Source organism: Brienomyrus brachyistius, chromosome 1 (genome assembly GCF_023856365.1).
Source record: "Brienomyrus brachyistius isolate T26 chromosome 1, BBRACH_0.4, whole genome shotgun sequence".
Taxonomy (NCBI): Eukaryota; Metazoa; Chordata; class Actinopteri; order Osteoglossiformes; family Mormyridae; genus Brienomyrus; species Brienomyrus brachyistius.
In genome coordinates this window covers 5,797,165-5,818,025 of record NC_064533.1, presented here as the reverse complement: position 1 = coordinate 5,818,025, position 20,861 = coordinate 5,797,165, and the positions used below count along the sequence as shown (strand labels likewise).

The 20,861-nt window shown below is 44.9% G+C and overlaps 1 protein-coding gene, 1 non-coding gene and 1 pseudogene across 3 annotated transcripts; all 3 read right to left on the bottom strand.

Annotated features, from left to right (window-relative positions):
* Window positions 1-3,418: 3,418 nt before the first annotated feature.
* Window positions 3,419-3,519, bottom strand: LOC125706174 (U6 spliceosomal RNA; annotated as a pseudogene).
* A 1,420-nt stretch (window positions 3,520-4,939) lies between these two features.
* drd4-rs (dopamine receptor D4 related sequence) lies at window positions 4,940-20,218 on the bottom strand. 2 transcript variants are annotated; one of them, XM_048984146.1, is made up of 6 exons: window positions 19,940-20,218; window positions 12,523-12,659; window positions 11,778-12,061; window positions 11,445-11,557; window positions 8,262-8,854; window positions 4,940-6,364 (listed from the first exon to the last, which is right to left on the bottom strand). In XM_048984146.1, the coding sequence occupies exons 3-6, from the start codon at window positions 12,030-12,032 to the stop codon at window positions 6,162-6,164; spliced, it is 1,164 nt and encodes a 387-aa protein (XP_048840103.1). In that variant the 5' UTR covers window positions 12,033-12,061; window positions 12,523-12,659; window positions 19,940-20,218; the 3' UTR covers window positions 4,940-6,161. The 2 variants fall into 2 exon arrangements, with proteins under 2 accessions (XP_048840103.1, XP_048840026.1); XM_048984069.1 differs by having other exon boundaries at window positions 19,944-20,218.
* trnaw-cca (transfer RNA tryptophan (anticodon CCA)) lies at window positions 7,411-7,482 on the bottom strand. Its single transcript has one exon. It is a non-coding gene; the product is annotated as a tRNA-Trp (tRNA).
* Window positions 20,219-20,861: the final 643 nt, after the last annotated feature.

Genomic DNA, 20,861 nt, shown 5'->3' with positions numbered 1-20,861 from the left:
TACCAAAAACACACACTAGGATATGGTGAAGGGTGGCTGCGTGGTCAACATACTGAGAAAATGTTCCATAATTGCTTTTGGACTTTAGCCAATTAGCCCTCAGGAGGCTGCATAGCTTATAAAGTATTTTTTTTGTATCTGTCTGGAATTTGTGTTGTTTTATACGCTCACCGCAGCGAGAGGATTTGTACATGGTGTGAAAATATCCACACTCCACTCTGCTTCACTTAATTTGTTGCCTAGTGACAATGAATATTTCCTCGACGGCCTTGCACATAATGGCAGTGTGAAGTTGAGACTATTAAATTTAGTTTTCCCGTCGTCCCCTGCTCTCCACTTAAATGTCAGGACATACAACCTGGAGCACGAGGTCAGAGGGCTTCTCTAGATCAGCGACCTTGGACTTGGATAGAAGAAGCCGGGCTCTGGAAGCCCTTAAGAAGCAGATGAGTCCGGATAGCACCCTTTCCGCGCACAGGAAGAGGTGTTCGTCCAGGAGACCGAAGAAGTCCTCGGCTTGTAGGGAGTTGGTGGAGGATCCTGTGGTTCTGGAGATCACGCTGGTCTCTTGTTCTGCGGAACATGGGGAATCCAGTCCACGGGATACAGGGAGGCCTGAAATCCGGCACTGGGGTAACCACTGCAAGGTTATGACATGTCATGACATATGGGATGAAGGACTTAAGGGCAGGCAGGCATTGTGGCAAAACAAAAGGGGGTTTATTGAACTCAATGAACAGAGTTTGGAAATAAACCGGATTACGAGGGAAGGACTGGAACAAGGGAGGCCACAGGCAACATGAAGGTTCAACGTCAATGACCGGGCTGGGGGTGACAAGACAAACAGGTGCTTATGTACAAACACGACTAAGGGGCTAACGAGAGAGTCAGCTGGAAGTGATTTTCAAATGACAGTTAGGGTGGCAAGACAAGGGGAATTCACGAGTAAGTAACGAGTGGGGCCTTTCAGGGCCGTTTTAGGACCAGGAGAAGACGGGGTAGCGATAAGAGAGTGTCTATGTCTGAGTAATTTTAGCAGCTGTAGCAAAATAGATTTGAAACCACAGGCTAGCTGCCCTACAGTAAATGTGAAATTTAAAAAGTGTGTGTGAATTTCAGTTGTAGCGAAAAGTGTTCATTTGTTGTTTGTGATGTGCTGGTTCAGTGGGCAGTGCCATTGCCGCAGACTGGGGTTCGTCTTCCCCTCTGCATGTGGAATTATTTCTTCATTTGTACTTCCACTGTGTTCTGTGGTTTCCTGCTTCAGTCCCAGTATCTGCTGTCTCTAAAGTGCCCTGTGTGTGGTGGAGGGTATTGAGAACAAATGCTTTGAGGGAATTTTAAATGGCAAGACTATACTTGAGCTGGCACAAATAAAATACTATTATGCTCTTAATTACTCATGAATTAAGATGTATTATATGTATGAATTAACCACAAACTATATTTGTTCATGATTTGTACTTGAGTAGTAACTGAGTTATTACTAAGTTAGTAAAGAACTGTATTGTGAAATGTCATCCAACCAGTGTTTTTCACAAGAGAGACCTTCAGCCTTGGACATTCGGCATCACGGAGATCACTGGGAAGGCCCGCCCTGCATGCTAGGTGACAACAGTGACAGCTGGTGCCAGGCACCGTGACACTTTATATTTAATCCTGTAATCCAGAGCTGGCCGACCCATGGATCACGAGATGAATAATGGTTAATACAACATTGGGATGCATCCCCATGTTTGACAAAATGTTCCAAGGGGGACCCCCCCCTCCAGTTGACAAAATATTACCCCAGTTTCACTCCAGTAAAATCACCAGTAAAAGTCCAGTGTTTCCCAACCCAGTCCTCGGTGTAGCTCATTTTGGGTGTAGCTTATAAGGAATGACTGGTTGGTCTCTCTCACCTTGCACCTCCTAGGAGAGAAGCCTAGAGTCACATATATCAGGAACCCCAAATTATATATCAGGAACCCCAAATGATATATCAGGAACCCCAAATGATATATCAGGAACCCCAAATGATATGTCAGGAACCCCAAGTGATATATCAGGAACCCCAAATGATATATCAGGAACCCCAAATGGTATATCAGGAACCCCAAATGATATGTCAGGAACCCCAAATGAGAAGTGATCAGAGCTAGAGACTCTCTACCACAAATGCATGGTCACAAAATTAAGGGCCAACCAGAGGTTCCTCTAGGATATTTTCTGCTCCAATTAGGGAAGGGGAAGGGGCTTCAGGATTTCTTTGTCCAGTGGGGACCACTGAGTTTCTTATTTGCAGCAGGGGAAATGGGTGATAATATCGACATCTATCCAGTTTGCGATATATCTCCCGTAGAGCCCATGCATATGTTCAATGGACGCTCAGGGGGTCGCAGATCCCAGGCTGAAAAGCTCTGCTGTAAAGAATACAGGTCACCTTTTAGCAAAGACCTTGGATTAATAGGAAAAGCTCTTATTTCCACTGCAATAGAAATTAGTTTTGGGAGGGCAAATCATGCATTAGCCATCTTGTAATGAGAAAGCTGACCTTCAGAAAACTTACCTGCAGTACTGTGCATGGGAACATAATTAACGTGATTGTCAAACTTTGGGGAAATAGTTTATCTATTTATCACTTTTAATTTGAGATGAGATTATAGGCAAAGAGCAAATTGTTATTGTCAAACTTTGTTATGGGGAATGGCTTATGCATTACTTTAGTTTTTAAGTTTAATTCATTCAGCTCCTCCTAATTATCAAAGCAATTTAAAATCTAAAGAATAATTGTTTTTTTCTACGTTTGGGTCACAAATAATTAAAAGTTTTGCGGAGGTTTCAGTTTTCATTATTCCTTCGAAGGAACTTTTGCTTTCCGGTGTTTTTGTAAATGTTATTATGGTTTTAGAGGATAGGAATCTGACCCCCCCCTACCCCCCCCAAAGGAACATAGGGGGTGGTTCTTGAGTCATTCCTCATCTCTCAGCCTGTAACCTGTGCTTATCAGGCTAACATAGAGAGCATCCAATTAGGGTCCTAGAGACCTAGATTTTATGAGGTACAGACATGGGTGTGGAGGGTATTTAAATACAGTGATAATAATGAGGATGGCACATCATTGATCTGTGTGGGAAAATTCTTTTTTTTTTTTTGTCGACCCCATCTTGCTTTTCATGGCATGCATGCTGATTGGCTGTTCTGTCGAAGCAAGCCTCGAACCCAATCCAGAAGGTGGGGTGCAAGTGCAACTGGCTGCTTTTATGCAAAGCCAGGTACAACAGGAAGGCAGAGTCAGAAGAGTCAGCTGGTCCCTGGAGCATCCGGCTTTAGGGCTCTTGCTGAAGGGCTAGAAGGTGATGTCACTCTGCCAACTATGGGATTTGAACCAGTAACTTTACCAATCGCAGTATCTTAAATCACTGAGTCTCACATCGCCTCCAGAATATTAGTCTTCACAAATTTGTATGCCATCCTTGCGTAGTGGCCATGCTACTCTTTTCTCTATCAATCCAGTTTTATATTATATTTTTTTATCATCTTTCTTCTTAGTGGCTTATTGAATATTGGGTCTCAGTGAGCTTAGAGCCCATTTCAGGAAGAACTGGGGAGCCCCACTGACTGACCATGCTACCCAGCGATTCATTCTGGAGTCATTATTTTCAATGTGCAAAGCAAACCCCTTTAGTCAAAATACAATTCCCACTATAGCCCAGGCAAGCTTGTCCACTTTAACTCTGATGCTGCTCTTTGAATTTGTTCAATCATTCATAATTTAATATTAATGTGTTTTGATGTATAATATTTACACTGAGTGTTAGTAGGAGCCAATGGTCATCAGTGGGACCTGATATCATCATCGGGTTATGGCTGAAGTCATAATCGTTCCTTCACCTCTTCATAAATTTCGTGCAAAATTCATCTGCGTGAAGATAAGCTTGATAAAAGCGGAGCTCTTTGCATATGCTTCTGCTGTGCCAACTGATAATCGAATAAAAGGAATGGAAATTAGTAATGTTAAGAGGCTGGGTGGGAATGTATCCACTGGGCCCCCTTGTCCAAGAGTGCTGCCTCTATACCTCTTCATTATGACTGGTTACCTTGGTTACCCCAACCCCCCTCCCGGCCAAGGTTTTATCCAGTTCCTCATTCAAGTCTATTTTTGTATGGCATTACCTAGGCGCCTGTCACACAGAAACAAACGGTGCCAGATCTGCGGAAGTATCTCGGATCGTGAAGATTTAGAATGCCATTTATAATTTACCTTCTACCAGGAAGCTTCTGCAATAACCATAGCTAGTAACTATAGCTAATAGCTATAGCTATTCTATTCTGACGTTGGATATAGTTGGGTATAGTGCCTGTCTCTGGTCATTTAATTAATGCAGTGTTTCCTTATCCGGTCATCGGGGACCTGCAGATAGTGCAGGTTTTTGCTCCCTGCCAACTCCCAGTAGCAAAACTGTGAATGATCTGGCAGGGAGCCGGGAGCGAGCAAAAATGTAGAACGTCTATGGGTTTCCTAAAAACTGGGCTGGGAAATACTGTTTTAATGTACTTATTTTTCAGTGCCCTTATGAGCTCCGTGCTTCCTAATCACAGTGAGGATCATGACGCAGATGGCTGGTGAATTTACGTGTCTGTCTGGCATGTCGGTTAAATGTCAACCCACTTCCTGCTTTAAGAAAATGCCTTTTGTAGAAGAAGAATGGTCTTGCAGAGTGTAGGGGATAGTCACAGCATCACAGCACTGCAAGTTCGATGTTGTTTACAGAATCATTGTCTCTTAATGACCGGGAAAAAAGTCTTATGTATCATAGTACTTTGCATGGTGCCTTAGATGCACATGTCATATTCTCAAATTCATCAAAAATATTCAATTCATTTGAAACATACTACATTTACACATCCCATTAGAACATTTTTCCTTTTATTTCCACCATTGATAATTTTTTTTTTGTTGACATATAATATCTTCATCAGAACAATACTTGATGTCATCCAAGAATCCAACTCCACAAATCCTCAAAAACCTCTTTTCACAGCTGGGCAGCACACAGAGAGTGTGGTAAAGACACTATATTGATCCAATATGAGAATAGACCCTTCCCACCTGCATTGCCAGCTTTTCTGCTTTACAGTCAGTGTCCATAGGGCAGAACAGGGAAGAGGCAACTACCAGGACTTGGGGCCAGGGACGGATTACGGACCGGGCCAGCGGGGCCGCTGCCCAGGGGCCCTTGGGGTGCAGGGGGCCCGTGGGGCCCCTAGCCCAAAACAATTTGCAACGCTTATCAACAATGTATTTTCGTTTGTCTATTTTAGAGGGCCTACATTCTTTGATCCTCTGCCTACAAGGGCCCCTGACCCTATAGGGAGGGCGTTTGGCTGCCAAGGGCCCTTGAATTGTGGTGGTTGTGGTGGTGGTGCTGGTGGTGGTGGTGGTGGGGGTGGGGGGCCCACACAACCCATAATCCGTCCCTGCTTGGGGCTGCTGATTTGGCAGAAGGTTCCAGAGCAAGGTGTGCTAGAAGAGTACCGTTCTGGTGAACGGTGGAGCTGCGGCATAGGAACCGAGACATGGAGACCGAGAGAACGAGAAGACAGGATGCCAGGCTACCAGAAAGCTGCGGAACTGAGCCATGGGGGAAAGCTCTTTGCTCAGGGAATATCAAACCCAAGCCTCTTGGATTTGAACTTCATAGGGAGCCCCCATCACCCCATCAGTTTTGTAACAGTAGATCAGAAGACAGATACACTTGTTAACCACAATCATTTTGCCTCTGCAGCCACTGGAAGCTCCTGAGCCAAATTCACAGGGTAACACGATTTTCTTCATATCGAAAGGATAACGCAGAGAGTGATGCTGGACCTTCTTTCAATTAAAATAAGTAAGTTGTTATGGAGGAGAGAACAAAACAGGACGATTACACTGTTTTTCCAAAGAAACTCGCACGAATTTAGTACAAACAAACTTTTTTTCCACATATTTTATGCCTCTGGGCTAAGGTTTCGATAGTTATTTGTCTACTGCATTCAAGCGATATTTTACAGCAATTACACGGCATAGTTTGAAGACGTATGTATGTGCATCACGCATGCCTCGTTTCACCATGACGACAAGGAAGGCGTTGACGGCACCGCGTCATGTGCGCCGGAGCCAAAGTCATGGCCGGTGCTCCTCATGTCTGACAGCACAGGAGCTTCTGAAAGACCATCCGGAACTCTGTGTTGAAGGCTGTGTAGATGATGGGGTTCACGGCACTGTTGACGTAACCCAGCCAGGTCACCACGCTGATCAGCGTTGGCCCGATGTCGCAGGGCAGGCAGAGAACCTTGGTGACATGAACCACAAAGAAAGGGGTCCAGCACGCCAGAAATACACCTGTGGAAGAGGAACGCATGTCACTTTAATATGACTGCATCTTCAGAACTAGACCGAGGTGAACCATAGCCACAATGCTTATTACTGAGGTTCTGAAATCGCATAGGATTGATCTTTGCTAATCTTTTGTTACCTTTGTTTCACAATTATACAGAGATGGATTTGCTATAAACAAGCAATAAAGAGAATCCAGAAAAATCGCAACTGACGTAAACAGAGTAGGGACCTGGAACGCTGGTGTTAATGTAGCCCAGCTCTTTAAAATGCTGCTCCGAGGATCAAAGGAAGTCTAAGGACAATGAGGAACGATGAACGGGCAGTGAGTCACGGCACGTTTACCCAGGAAACCAGCAGAGCATGCAGACGCACAAAGATTTCAAAACCGCGGGTGAGTCCCCCCTAGTGAGCTTCGGATGACATGTTGCTTTGATTTCCTGAAGATTCTCTGAGACGATTCCTAGCTCTGATCTCTTAAATGTAATAATATAAAGTTGCCGGTATATCCGCAAGAATGTACTGACCTATTATCATACTCACTGCGCTCCAGCGGCCAATCAGCTTTCAGCCTTGTGGTTGTGGGCCTCCCTCCTACTCCTGTCTTTTTGTATGTGCGGTTTGGATGTTTTCAGTCAGGAAATTTTACATGAATTTCTCAGAGCATTTGAGTTTACAATGTGATGGCACAGCTCTCCTGCTTTGTGCTCTATGCTTACTGGGCTGGGTTCGCCAATTATTATCTTGTAACACCCAGAATGTATATAGAATGAGCTTCAATGAAGTGATAATACAATATGGGACTGGTTTACATGGAAACCAGTAATTAGCATATCATTGATAGAATATTGCCAGCATTCAGCGGCTTTAATACTCCACAGGAGACCAAGAGCAAAGGGTCGACCGGTATTGTGAACACTGGAGCCGGGAAAGTTAACGGTCTTCGTGAAGAGCCCAGTTGTGATATGATTATTCTACTGGCAACTGGATTCAAGAAACAACCCTCTGGGCTTGAACCCTAACCTGCACAATTCCCCATAAAACCACAGCAATGACCCCAACGTGACTCGAACACGCAACCTTCTGATCTGGAGTCAGACGCGCTACCATTGCGCCACAAGGTCCACTACCTTTGCTGAAGGAGAGGAAAGATCAAATCCGATGAACAGCAGTTACAGTCTGTCTATGGCACTCGCTAAAAATAGTATGGTTGCTATGGTGTTATTGGATTTGGTGTTAAGTGGTGAGTAAAAATGTAGCCTCATACCTCCAGGTTTGCTGGGTGGAGTCATAATCATGGTTCTTTGTGTGTAGAGTTTGCATATTTTGCCCGTGAGTGTGTTTGAGTGTGTGTCCTATGGTGGACAGGCATCCCCTACATGCAGCATTTAACTGTTTTACTTTGCCGGGTGTCACGTGTGGCTAAGGGGGGGTTAGGATGCTGTGTCTGTAAATTGCTAGTTGCTGGTTCAAATCTTGTGATTATCAAGGTGGTGTCATTTGTGGGCCCATCAACATGGAGTTTAATACCAATTAACAAGTGCATTCCCTAAATTTACTCTTCCGTTCCCTTTTAGTTTTATTTGGCATGAGATCACCAAGGACTTAAAGTCAGGCCTCCTCATCATGTGATACAGTACTGGGAACCAAACTCACTCAGTCCTCATGCAATCTAAGAAACAGCTCTCACAAAATTTCCAAAACTTGGAAATTTTCTCGAAAACGTGTCCCATGGACAGTGCGAGTTTGGGAAACTGCCCCAAGGATTGTTTGACCCTGTTTTCTCAAAAAAAAAAAAAAGTACTTTGCTTTAGCTAAAGGCATCAGCAGAATCACTAAAATGTAAATATACATAATGTTTGAGGAGTCTCACTGTACTGGGGAAGTAATTCGTCATACGTACCCACAACCACGGGCAGGACCTTCATGGCCTTGCGCTCCCGGCCGCTAACACGGCTGCTACTGGAGCCCCTTCCAGAGCTGGAGACGTGTCCCTGCAGCCCGTTCTCCCCAGGGCTGCTGTCTGGGGGCCGCTCGGGGCCCTCTGCGTCAGACGCGCTGTCCACCTGACCGGTGATGGGGTCACTCTCGGGCGTGGGTCCCGGGCCAGTCTCAGTGGGGCTAAAGCCGGGCACCAGGTACTTGGACTTTCGCTCATGCCGGAGGCCGCGGAGACCCAGCGAGAAGCGCCGCTCCCCCCGCGCCAATTTGGACTTGCGGCTGGCCCCCCAGCGCCTCAGTCCCCGGAACATCCAGTAGTAAAGGAGCAGCATGACGGGGCAAGGCACAAAGAAGGAGCAGACGGAGGAGTAGACCACAAAGCTGTCGTCCTCCAGCTTACACACGCTGGCGTCCCGTCCGGGCACTTCATTCAGGCCGAAGATGACGGGACTCGCCACCCCGAAGGACAGGACCCAAGTGGCCGTGATCAGGATTAGCTGCCTCATGCTGAACTGGTTCCTGTTGTACTTCAGAGGGGACACCACAGCGATGTACCTGCGAGAACGGCGTAAAAGCACGTTGGCCGTTACGCGCCCATGGAGGAAAGGCCGAACGCCGAGCACCGCTTCCCCGCTTTGACCTTTTATTTGTGGACGGCTTGTGAAAAGTCTAGCTCCAGACTGAAGATGACCTTTTAAGTATTTATATTGGATCAGCAATCTTATTTGATATTCAGTCCTTCCGATCCCTCCAACCAATCAGCTTGTCAAGGTCTATGGGCCAATGGCTTAGACACTTTCTACAGGGTAATGACAGATCCGTAGGTTTTACGTATAGGAATATTTAGCCTGAAGATCTAAATCACATTTGCTGTAGGTTGCTTAATAGTTTCTGTTCATTCATTCATACAATAACGTCATAAACACATTTGAATGGTGCATTGAACATGTTTCAGCTTAAAATTACTACTGTAGCAGAAGGTGGGTTTTCATACCATAATATGTTGCCATCGCTGTTCTGGCTCAGCTGAATATTTACCAGTTCATTATGCATCAATACACTGTGCTGTGTTCAGACAATGGCTAAATTATTTAACAGAACAAAGGAAACAAAGGCTCTCCTGCAGATGCAACAATTCGACACTCATGGCCAGTTGGCCATGAACAGTTCAATGGGATTGACACAACAATGTAACATGCAAAATGTACAGTATGATGCTGTTTGCTTATAATCTTAGGGTATGACACAGCTGACTTATTTGTTGAGGGTGGGGGGGCCCAGGTATTATTTGCGAACTTTCACACTGGCGACAATCTTCCTGTTCCATAATAAAGCTTCGATTAATCTTTGTTGTAACTCAACGTGTTTTTTTTGGCATCAGTGACTTCTGTCCTTAATTCACTTCCGTACACTGTGGGCCAGGCCATGCAGAGAAGGCTAGGCAATGTGAAGCTGGATTTTTCAGCCATTTAGGAATAAAAATAAATAACTGCACTCAATAAGGAGGCTGGATATCCTAACACAATGTACAACCCAAAGAAACACAGTACATTAGTCCCTGACACACTCAGATCAGCTTAAACACTCTTACAAACCAATTGGGGGGGACTCTCGCTATCCTCCCTGATATATACAACCTACATTTCAATTTTCTTGACCCTAAAAATAAGAAATCCTTCCTTAAGCTAGCTCACTTGCTCTCCCCCTCTTCATACATGCACGGAGAGTGAAGTGGATTTAGCAGGTAAAATCAATTAGGGATCAGAGCCTGCACCTGATTTTCCCTGACTAACGAAATTCAGGCAAAGCGCAGCCTTTCCTAATGACGCTTCTCCTTCCCCAGATCATATTAACAAAATTGCCGTCATTTGTAACATAAGTTGTGTGGCAGTAAAATAGGCTGATATTAATGGACCTTTTTCCCTTCTTCTAAATCCACAGCAAAATGAATGTGAGCGTGTCTGTGTGAATTTCAGCTTTCTTGTCTCTGCTTAGGGCTGAAGCTAACCCTCGGATATCCATCAAATTTCTGCCTACATTGTCATTTAAGCCAGGATTACGCCGAGGAGGAAACGCTGTTCTTATGTTTGGGAATCTGCGCACCGACTGGTTGGGTTACTAGTCATGTCAACTTAGGTGCAGTGAAAACAGCGAGATGGGTGATAAAAAAATGAGTGAAACATCAAAAAAAAGTAGGGAACTTCGACCTGCCAACCGGAGGAAAATTTGACAAGTGGGCTGGAGGAGCACAATGAAATGGGCCAACAACCTGTCAGATTTCTACCTCAGGGCCGTGAGATGGCAAAATTGACTAAAAATTGAGAGTCTCATGGGTAACACCTACGGATTACACAACGCGGAGCAAATCACAGATTTTATGGTGGAGAGTTGGGAAAGGAATATTTAAAGCAGGGGTACCCAGATATGGGCCGCTGTTTCTGCAGGTTTTCGCTGCGGCTTCCTAATTAGGTCACTAATTAGAGGACTGATTGGCTGAAGAGTCCTCACACCTGGGTTTGACCAGCTGACCTAAAGGTTATCACAAATACCTGCATACACACCGGCCCTCTGCGGATAATATTGGACACCCCTGATGTAAAGGCTGTCATGCTGTGTATTTTAGCATAATAATGTCTTAGTGACATTCAGGGCTCCCAAAATATTTCCCTTGTATCTATGCATGGTTGAGCGCAGACTTCAGCTGTCATTTTGGGATGCTTCTGTATACTGTGCAGGTAGCACGGTTGCTGCATTGACCAGGCATACTGTCATGTGCATTTTTACAGTCAACAAATTTAATAGGTACATTATTGATCTGCATGGGGAAATTATCTTTATGTTTCCCTCAGTGTAGGTGAGAGTAAGCTGGCTGAGAAGGGCAGCCATAGCAGCACCCAGGGAGCTGGGGGTTAAAGACCTTGCTGGAAGACCCATAGTTATAGTGAGACCAGGCTCAACCCAGCCACCTTCTGATTACAGGTGCAGAGGCTTAGCCCACTGAACCATACCCTGCTCCCATTAACAGTGTTAGATAACCAGTCCTGCAGGGATGAAAGCTTTTTTATCAGCGAAGGGGAAGGAGAAGTGTTAAAATAATCACAGCCAACCTAAAAAAGTTGAGATTGGCTGTGCACCCGTCTCTTACCTGTCCACACTGATGGCACAGAGGTTTAGGATGGATGCTGTGCAGAGCATCACATCCATTGTCATTAGAGCATCACAGACGTAGGTGTTCAGGGTCCAGATGCCGCCCAGGAACTGAACAACCGTTCCAAAATGAAAGCGTTTGATTAAAATAATGACAATGACCACGTTGTGTATTACAGAAATGGGTTAAAATGAACTTTGAGAACACCTACTAAGAATGTAGATATCTGCAATGCTCAGGGAGATTCTTTCGGCGCTCAAAATGAAGGGCAAAATGTTTTTTTGAATGTGACGGGGGATATTGAGCTAACTCCGGCAGTGGGAGACCTACCTCGGAGTATACGTAGAGCGGCAGAACGAGAATGGCCAGAAGCAGGTCAGCTACGGCCAGGCTGACGATGAAGTAGTTGGTGGCGGTCTTCAGAGAGCGCTCCGTCAGCACGCTGAGGCACACCAGCACGTTCCCCAGGATGATGATGAGGACCAGTGGGACTCCCAACACCAGGGCCAGGTAGTTGTACTGCACCTGGATCTGCTCCCGTGTGGCATTGAGCGTCACATTGACCATGATGCTGCTCCCTGGCATCTGTGCCGCTCCCAGTATAATCCGAACATCTGAGGAGACCATGGGAACCGTAATGTGTTTTCATCTGACTTTCCTTTCTATCGTTTGGAAAAATAAGCCCCATTTGTTTGCTTAAAGCGTCTGCAATGACGTGTTCGCCTCTGATCTTAATCTTTTTAGTGGTGGTCCTAAAAAGCGTACGGCTTTCTAAACCACCAAAAACCTTGACAGAGAGACTATTCAATGAAATCATGTGGAAATAAGTTGAACTGAGTGCTTCAGTGCTCAAGTGGAGTGAAAAAAATCTGCATACACTAATCGGCCAAGCTCAGAATGGGGGGAAATTGCTCTAAATTATTATAGTTGAGAATGTGCTTCTATATGGCCCTCAAGATTCGAGACTGTCTGGTATCAGATTTATGTAGTACTTCTGTTTTTTTGTTTGGGTAAATAGTGATAAGAACAGACATCATCAGATGATGTCTGGAGCGAGGGCATGCTGTGCTCCCACCTTGAGGAGGCGAGGCCTTGGGGAGCGGGCAGCAGTGACGTGACGGTGAAGTGTGTCTCCACTCTGGTGCAAGGCTAGCGTGACTCAGGTGTCACCATAGTCGTGACCGGCATCATCACTGCTGACTTTCTGGACACCTGTCGGGGGAGATGTGTTGGGGGGGGGGGGGTTGTGAGGAGGTATTTTTTTCTTATCTCAGTGGGATATAAACACTTTGAAGCGGCTTGGCAGTGAATATTACGCTGAACCCTGTGACCTAGAAGTTCTGTAGCTCTGACGATGGCCTCCATTTCGTCCACGCTGTGACTCAGCAGGACCCTATTGTTCCTGGTACCTTCCCAGGTCCATTCTCTTGGCTTTAAGGGATTGGCCTCACGGTTGACTAAACCATAAGAAGCAGTGAGAAGCTAATGTAGTTGTGACTCACATCTGCATCTACTTTAAATAGAATAGTCTGTTTCAGGTAGGATTTTGTTTTTTTTTTATAGCTTGCAGAAAAAGTGTTCTAAGTTATTAAGTTTTAGACATCAGAAATTCTGAGAACTGTGACTGTTCATATACATATAGACCAGGGGTCTCCAACTCCGGTCCTGGAGGGCTACTGTCCAGTAGGTTTTCTATCCTACCTGGCTTCTGATGAGCCACACCTGTTCTCAGGTAAATATCAGGAACAGGTGTGGCTCATCAGAAGCTAAATGGGACAGAAAACCTACTGGACGGTAGCCCTCCAGGACCGGAGTTGGAGACCCCTGATATAGACATTGTGTCAAGCATGACTTTGCAGCAAACAGAAGCTTTGGCTGCTGTTGACAGAGTTCATGTGGTCCTCTTTGACCACCATTGTGAGATATGGGGGACTGATCATCTTTCCCTGTTAGCTGAGATCACTGTGGGGATGCTGGCTGGTTCCTGGCCGTTGATGGTTGCTGGTCGTTGATGGTTCCTGGTCGTTGATGGTTCCTGGTTGTTGATGGTTCCTGGCCATTGATGGTTGCTGGTTGTTGATGGTTGCTGGTCGCTGATGGTTCCTGGTCATTGATGGTTCCTGGTCGCTGATGGTTCCTGGTCGTTGATGGTTCCTGGTCTATACCACACGTGTTGGTGAGCTTTGGGCTGAGGTCGCTGTATATCCCTGCCTTCGCTACACTAAACCTTGCATGTTCTCAGGACACCCAAGACACAGATCCACAAATGCTGACAGCTCTTAGGACGGTTCAGAATATACATTTGGCCTGTGTGTTTGCATCTTATAAGGGATTTTGTTCTTGTACCCACGTGTAACCAAGTTGAATAAAACCGAGTGATGAATTTGCAAAAATCTTGTTATGTGACTGAATGGTTGACCAATGGCTGTCCTGCTAGGCTTTCTTGTTCTTTTTACACAAGGTAACTGAACAAAAAAAAAACTCATTTGAAATGCAGAAAGGTGTGATAGCTCAATGGAGCTCAGGTGTATGAGGACAGAATGAGAAGAAATTGAAATTTTGAGAGGCAGAGAGCTCCTGTTGGTTATGTAAACCAGATAACAGCTGGCTTATGGTGGTTCGAATGTAATCGATTTATACCGTGAGAATCAGTGAGGATTGAGGCACAGTCTGTCCCTGCCATTTAACGCTGAATTGACTAAATGTAATCCGTGAATAATATGATGTAAATGTAAATGCCAATTTAACAGGAAATGTTACAGAGTGAGGTATATAAACTGATTGGAGAGGCTTGTCAATTAGCAGTCTGTCATAATGATCTTTGTAAATGTCCCACGATGCATTTTTTTTAAAACTAGTACCAAACACTGAAAACACTTAAAACCAAACAGAGATGTGGCACACACTCCCGCTGGACGTGTTTTCAGTCTGAGGCAGCGTTATTAATTCTGTGTGGTGGAAGGCAGCAGCACATTCTCCATTCTGTCATTCCAGGGATTGTCCTGTCACCTCTCTGTCCCTGTCTTCTGTCTCCCTGCGTCCGCCCATCTACACAGATGCACAGTGAAATCTGCCCTCTGCAAGGAAGCTCTGCCTTCACGGCTTGTTTGTAAAGCTTTGAAGTCACTTTACGATTATTACCACTGGCTTCATTTACCCGCTGCTGATTGCTGTACATCCCCCCACCCACTCAGAATTTGGACTCATTTACAGAAAATGAATTTCACATGCGATTTCCCTTTAAGGTAACAATAGTACCTCTGGTTTGAGAACCTGTCAGGGTGCATTATAATTACCAAGAGTTAATAACAGGATATGCGGACAGGAGGCAAGTGCAATAATGAGCCTGTCAGATCATTGCAGTAACATCTTTTTAACGTGCAGCAGTTTAATTGTGTTCCACAAATTATGGCAGGTTTAACAGTCTCTACAGTCTTGAAAGTGTGAAAAACTTCCTGTTTCTTCGTGGTAGGACAGATTATCTAAGAACATTTCACTTTTTAGAAAAGGTAACACCTTACTGGTGACACTTTACTCGATGGGCACAAATACTTAGTACAGTTACTACAAATTACAAATTATGTACAGTTACTTACAAAGTACAAATTATGAAAAAATCATGAACAAATATAGTTGCTACTTGAGATAAAAGATGCAAAATCAGTAAGTAAATAATAGCATAATGCTATATTATTTGTGCCCCTTCAAGTAAAGTGTTAGCACTTTAGTGGGGGGGGGGGCACCACAAATAATATAGTCATACACTTGGAATTCATGTATTAATTAACCACAAACTAAGTGTTAGTTACAGTATGTACTAATTCCATGTTTCTTCATCATTAATCAAACATAACAGATTGTGTATTTCATACAATTACTATGTTTATACATGATTTGTACTTCACTAGTAACAATGTTACTAAGTTGCTTGTCCCCCCTGAAGTAAAGTGTTACCTTAAGAACAATCGTGTGCGACTTGGCTGCTATGTGACATGTCTGATACGAGTCATGCTGTTATAACATGCCGGTTTATTGGGTACGGCTGTAGCCTGACACCCCAACGGTTTGTGGGGTTGTGGCTTGTATTACACGCCGTGTGTGTGTGTGTGTGTGTGTGTGTGTGTGTGTGTGCAGTTTGCATTTGCTCCTCTTGCTTTTCTGGACTTGCTGTAAACAGTGGTTTGACTGAGTAGGTATCTCTGATCTGACCTCAGCTTGGGTGGTATTATGGTAATATGATGTTGGGCATACTGCAGTGTTTTGAAATCTTGGCGACAAAATTAACTGAGCTAATTTTATGGAGGGGGATAACCCGTCCGCCCCACCCCACGCCCCACACCCCCCACCCCACCTCAGCAAATTATTACAAAGATTTTAACATACCGGAAAAGTATTCCTTTTGAAAATACCATTAAAATACAGTATGCTGATGTGTGATATCTGGATGGATGTAGGTATCTCCCAAGCCTCATTTGACCTGTGGGTGATTGCTGATCCTCTGACCTTACATTACATTTACAGGTCTCTAGGTGGAGCAAATTCCTGCTGGATATCTGCACCAACTGTTGCTCCCTTTACACCTTCAGAAAGGCTGCTGTAGATTTGATTTTGACAGTTTGCCAGGAGCTTCTGCACAAACATCTGTGCAGAAAATTCTCCAAATCATTGTGTTTCTGTATGCATTAAGGCCACATTAAATAACTAACATTAGAACTGCCAATTATAACTTTGCTCTGTGTTGTTCAGGCTTCTGAGCCGTCTTGTCAAGAGTGTGTTATTCCATCACTGTCGTCTCAGATCTGTCAAGAATTCTCTAGAAGGTCAACTCATGGCATGTATGAAGCTCTGGAGGTCAGAACCTTGGTTATGTTTATTAATTATGCCTTATTTTGTGCTTTCCAAAAATTTTATATGATTTAGGGAAGTGCGTGTTGACTCCCACTTTCTATAGATCTGACCGCCGTTTATCCACAGATAGAAGATTTTTCTGTGGTTTTGCTGATGATTCTGAGTCGTTATTTGCTGCACGATTTCTTTTTCTGTGCTGGTTTTGGTTGGAACGAGGCCCAGATTTCCTCGATTGACATCACAGTTGTGTGTTCGCCAGTCCCTTGTGAAATGAGCCCTATCTAAGGCATATGTTCAGACAGCGTAATGAGCCATTTCAGGGCGTTGAAAATGACCGAGACAGTGGGGCGTGATGTGTGAACCCGTCTCCCCCTGTGTGGAAAGCTGACATCCGGGGGTCTCCATGCAGAATGTGATTGAGTGTGAAGCGTCAGCCGGTCATGGGTGATGTAGTGACATTTCAGAAGCTGTTAGCGTGTGACCCCTACACGGTCTTTTTATCGCCCAACGAAACTTTGTCTGTTTCTAGCTTCCCCGCTTGGCTGGCTATGTCCCACGCCTCTGCTAGCAGGGAACTGATAATAGCATAAATGTGAATTAGAGTTAAAGTTAAACAGTGGGAAGATGAATAGAGAAATGAGCACGAGCATCACTGATATCAATGCACATTCTACAAATTAGTTTATGAATCGTATGGATTTGGGTGGCGAGCTGATATAATTAATGAGAACAACTCCGATGGTGACAGGTTTTCCATATGAAGTGGCTTGGACTTGCGTCGCGTGTTCAGTACACCTTGCTTTTCACTTTACCCTCTGTACACATGTGAAGACATAACGTAAATCGCAGAGGTGTCTGATGGCTGAAGGCTTCTGCTACCATCGTAAGGCTCTTGAGGTCTTGCTTCAGGTTGAACGTTCTTGACTCTTTCCAAAGTTTACTCCCAAATGGGTTAGAGCATGCCCGCTCCTCTCCATGTTTGCATATTTCTCTTGCATGGTAGAGATGTGAAGCGGGTGTAAGCAGTTACTGTGTATTCTCCAACCTTACCTCTATGGGGCGGTTAAGGGCTCCTGGCCGATTTTTGTATGAATTCTCCCCTCCTGAGTAGCACCTTTTGGATAGTTTAGCACACTGATTTTCCAACACTTTTTAACCTTCTAATTACCTTGATGTCATGTGTATGTTGAGATTCCACGGCCTTTACCACCTGACTTGAACCCAGCACCCTGGGGTAGCAGATGCAACCCCCCTTCCTGCACTGGACCATTACGTTTTGTCCATTGATTTTTTTCCCCGCTAATCCCATCATGGCGGGGGCAAGGAATGTCCAGCTGATGCCATGCGGATGACTAATTCTAATAATCCTTCTCAATTATTAATACCAACATCACCTTGCCATTACAGTCCCCCTGTCCCTTAAATATTTCTGGTGTTTATCGCCCTGTTAGGTCAAGACTGGAGCTAATTGTGACATCAGTAGACAAAATGTACAGTGGAATAACGAGAGGTATAATTATTACACAAATTGCTTGATTGCATTGAATTTGCATGAGATAAGCAAGCAGTTACATCACATTTTTCTTCCCTGATGTGAAGTCACTGAGAAATTCACCCATTGCCTGTCCTTCATTTGCGGGGGGTGGGGGGTGGGGGGGGGAGAGGGGAGGAGGCTGTAGGAATACTGCCCCACCATCTGGCAGTCTGAGAATAATATGCTATATGAGGGAAAAGTATGTCTTCTTTTGGCTACAGATTGTCTAGATGTTGAGATTAAAAGCTTTTCACCCGCATTTTCATAACAGCCGTACACTCGTGTCCAAATAACTCACATTTTAACACAACAGCAAAAACCGCAGTAAAGGAATAATCATTGATCAACTCTGAATCCATAGAGATGAAGTGTCATAGCAACAAAGGTCTAAAAAGCTGATAAATGTTACTCTCGCCTGATAAACGTAACTCATTATCCTTGCAACAGGGCAACACCTAAGTATGAAATAAAACCAGGAGAGGAGAAGCCGAAAATGCAGGGAGGTGAATCTGATTACATCATAACAGCATGTAACAGATTTATGGTATGTAGAGCAAGATGAACCTTTATGTTCTTTAGCCTGAGAACCTGATGGAATCAGGTCAGACCCGAGGCTGCTGACTTTTGAATGATATTCACTGTAGATGGGCTGATACAGATTTATATAATTTACAAATGTGGCACGAATGCATGTTGATGGAAAACTGCGAGGTTAGTAATCAGCCAAAAGAAACTGATAGTCGGTTGACTGGCTCGTTGACTGATAGCAAAGCGTCTCTGAGGAGACGTTGGTCTGCAGAGCGTGGGCAGGTGTGCAGTCTAATTTCAAGGAGAAAGTGTCTGAGATTCCAGGCAAGAGACTGACTGGGAAAGAGCTACATTCACAACCGACTGGCATCGGTTTACTAGTTCAAAATGAGGATATGATTTCAGTAGAATGGCAACTGTAATAGAATTATAATTTCTAACAAGGCACGCTGTGGATTTGCATGTTAAATGGAAGTGTGTGGGACAGCACCCACCCCATCATTACGGTGATGTCCGGCATGCCCACATGACAGGTACCACTGTTTCTCCACAAGGCACTCCACACCGAACTGTCACTGATCAACAGCCTCTCCCCAGCGGATCCTGACTGGGTTCTGCCTGAGGCGCGGTGCTGTCTGTAGGGACGCGGGAGGTTGTGACTCCGGGTTCCCGTTCGGGCCATGTGTGCCGTGGAATACGGAAGGTGGCATGTCTGGCTTTCCGGAGACAGCCACCGTACGTGAATGAATGGCGTGCGACGTTTGTTAATCGGAGCTCCTCGCAGGATTGCAAATGAACACCATGCATGTTTGGCAAAGAGGGTTAATTACAGTCGTGTTACTTATATGCATACAAATTCATGGACGGAAGCGGGGGCGGGGGGGGGGATGGAATCCACAGCATGTGAGGGACACAAAACTCCTAGCAACAGGTTGCAAGGTTCTGCTCGATTAACACAAGAGCGTGTCACATTACAAACCAATTAAAAAGGAAAACTCATAAAGAGCAACACGGAGGCATAGTAAGATGCCTGCTCTGATATGGCTGCAACATTATACATCTCAGGAGCATTTAGATGGAAATCGATAAAATAACATTTTAAATATGTGGGGAAAATGCCATAGTCAGGCGGGGGCAGGCAGTAGGGATCCATCTCTCACCCCCAATACAACCCCCCCAAAGAAAAAGCGGAGACTAATTAGATTTTAAAAAGGCCACTGGAATGGCTGTCTTCAGATTCACAGGCTTATTAGGGTCCCTTGTCCACAGAAATGAGATAAAATTTCCCATAAAATGCGTTAATTTCCTTGCTAAATGTACCGGCAAAATCTTTCAATGGCACAAAATGTGAACACGCAAGGTTATGCGAGTAGAGTGCTCGTTAAAGTTGAATGAGTCAAATGAATCAAGTCAAGTGTCCATTAACGTGTTTCCCTTAATTCTTAAATTTCCCTTTCACTAAAAATTCTTCTCTTCCAAAAGAATAAACTAGGTACCACATTTTGACATCTGCACATAACATGAATTGATATAATAGTATTTTTAACAGTAGAATCTTTAAGAAATAAAACATAGAATGTACTTACAGTGTCCCTCAAGGGTGATTCTCTAATTGTCCCCCAGGAAACGGGCTTTGAGTTCGGATCGACTCATGACTAGAGCGAGACCCCCGTCCCCTCAGGTTTGTCTGAATCGTGCTGCCCTGCCTCCTCGGCGTCCTCCTTCGCCTTTTCCAGGTGCAGCCGAAGACGCAGCTGCTCCCTCTTTCTACTCTCCACTGTTCCTCCCCTTGCGGAGTAGAAAACTTTCAGGCAGCCGTCGCTTTGACAACACAGCTGCGAAGAGGCACAATGAAACTTCACCTGCTGCTCACACATATGATTTCACGCTGGCGAACCATGCGCGCACCCCCCCCCCCTCCCCCCGCCTCCCTCTCCCTGTGTCCCTCTCTCTCTCAGTTCACCCCTTGCTTTTCTTCTTTTCTTTTCCTTTCCATTGAGGTTAAGTACCATCATTTGTGAAATTACCCCTGGTAGCTGGGGCCACTGGGATTGGCTGCCAGCCACATACACGTCTCTCCTTCTGAAGACTCTGCTGTATCTTAAAGTAGCACTTCTCTTATTCCTGCTCCCTGAAATCATATTCACCCTCCAACCCTCATTGCTGATCTTGTTTACATATTCCTGCTCCAATCAGTCTATGCTACTGACCTTGCTTCTATACTCACCACGCTGCCAACCATCAGCGCTGGTCTCTCTTCCTTATTCCCTCTCTGGCCCTCACTGCTGGTCTCTCTTTCCTTACTCCCTCTCCATCCCTTATTGCTGGTTTCTCTTTCTTATTCACTCCCCATCCCTCACCGCTGGCTTCTCTTCCATACTCCCTCTCCAACCCTCACTGCTGGTCTCTCATTCCTTACTCCCTCTCAATCCCTTACCGTTGGTCTCTCTTCCATACTCCCTCTCCAACCCGTACTGCTAGTGTCTCTTCTGAACTCCGTCACC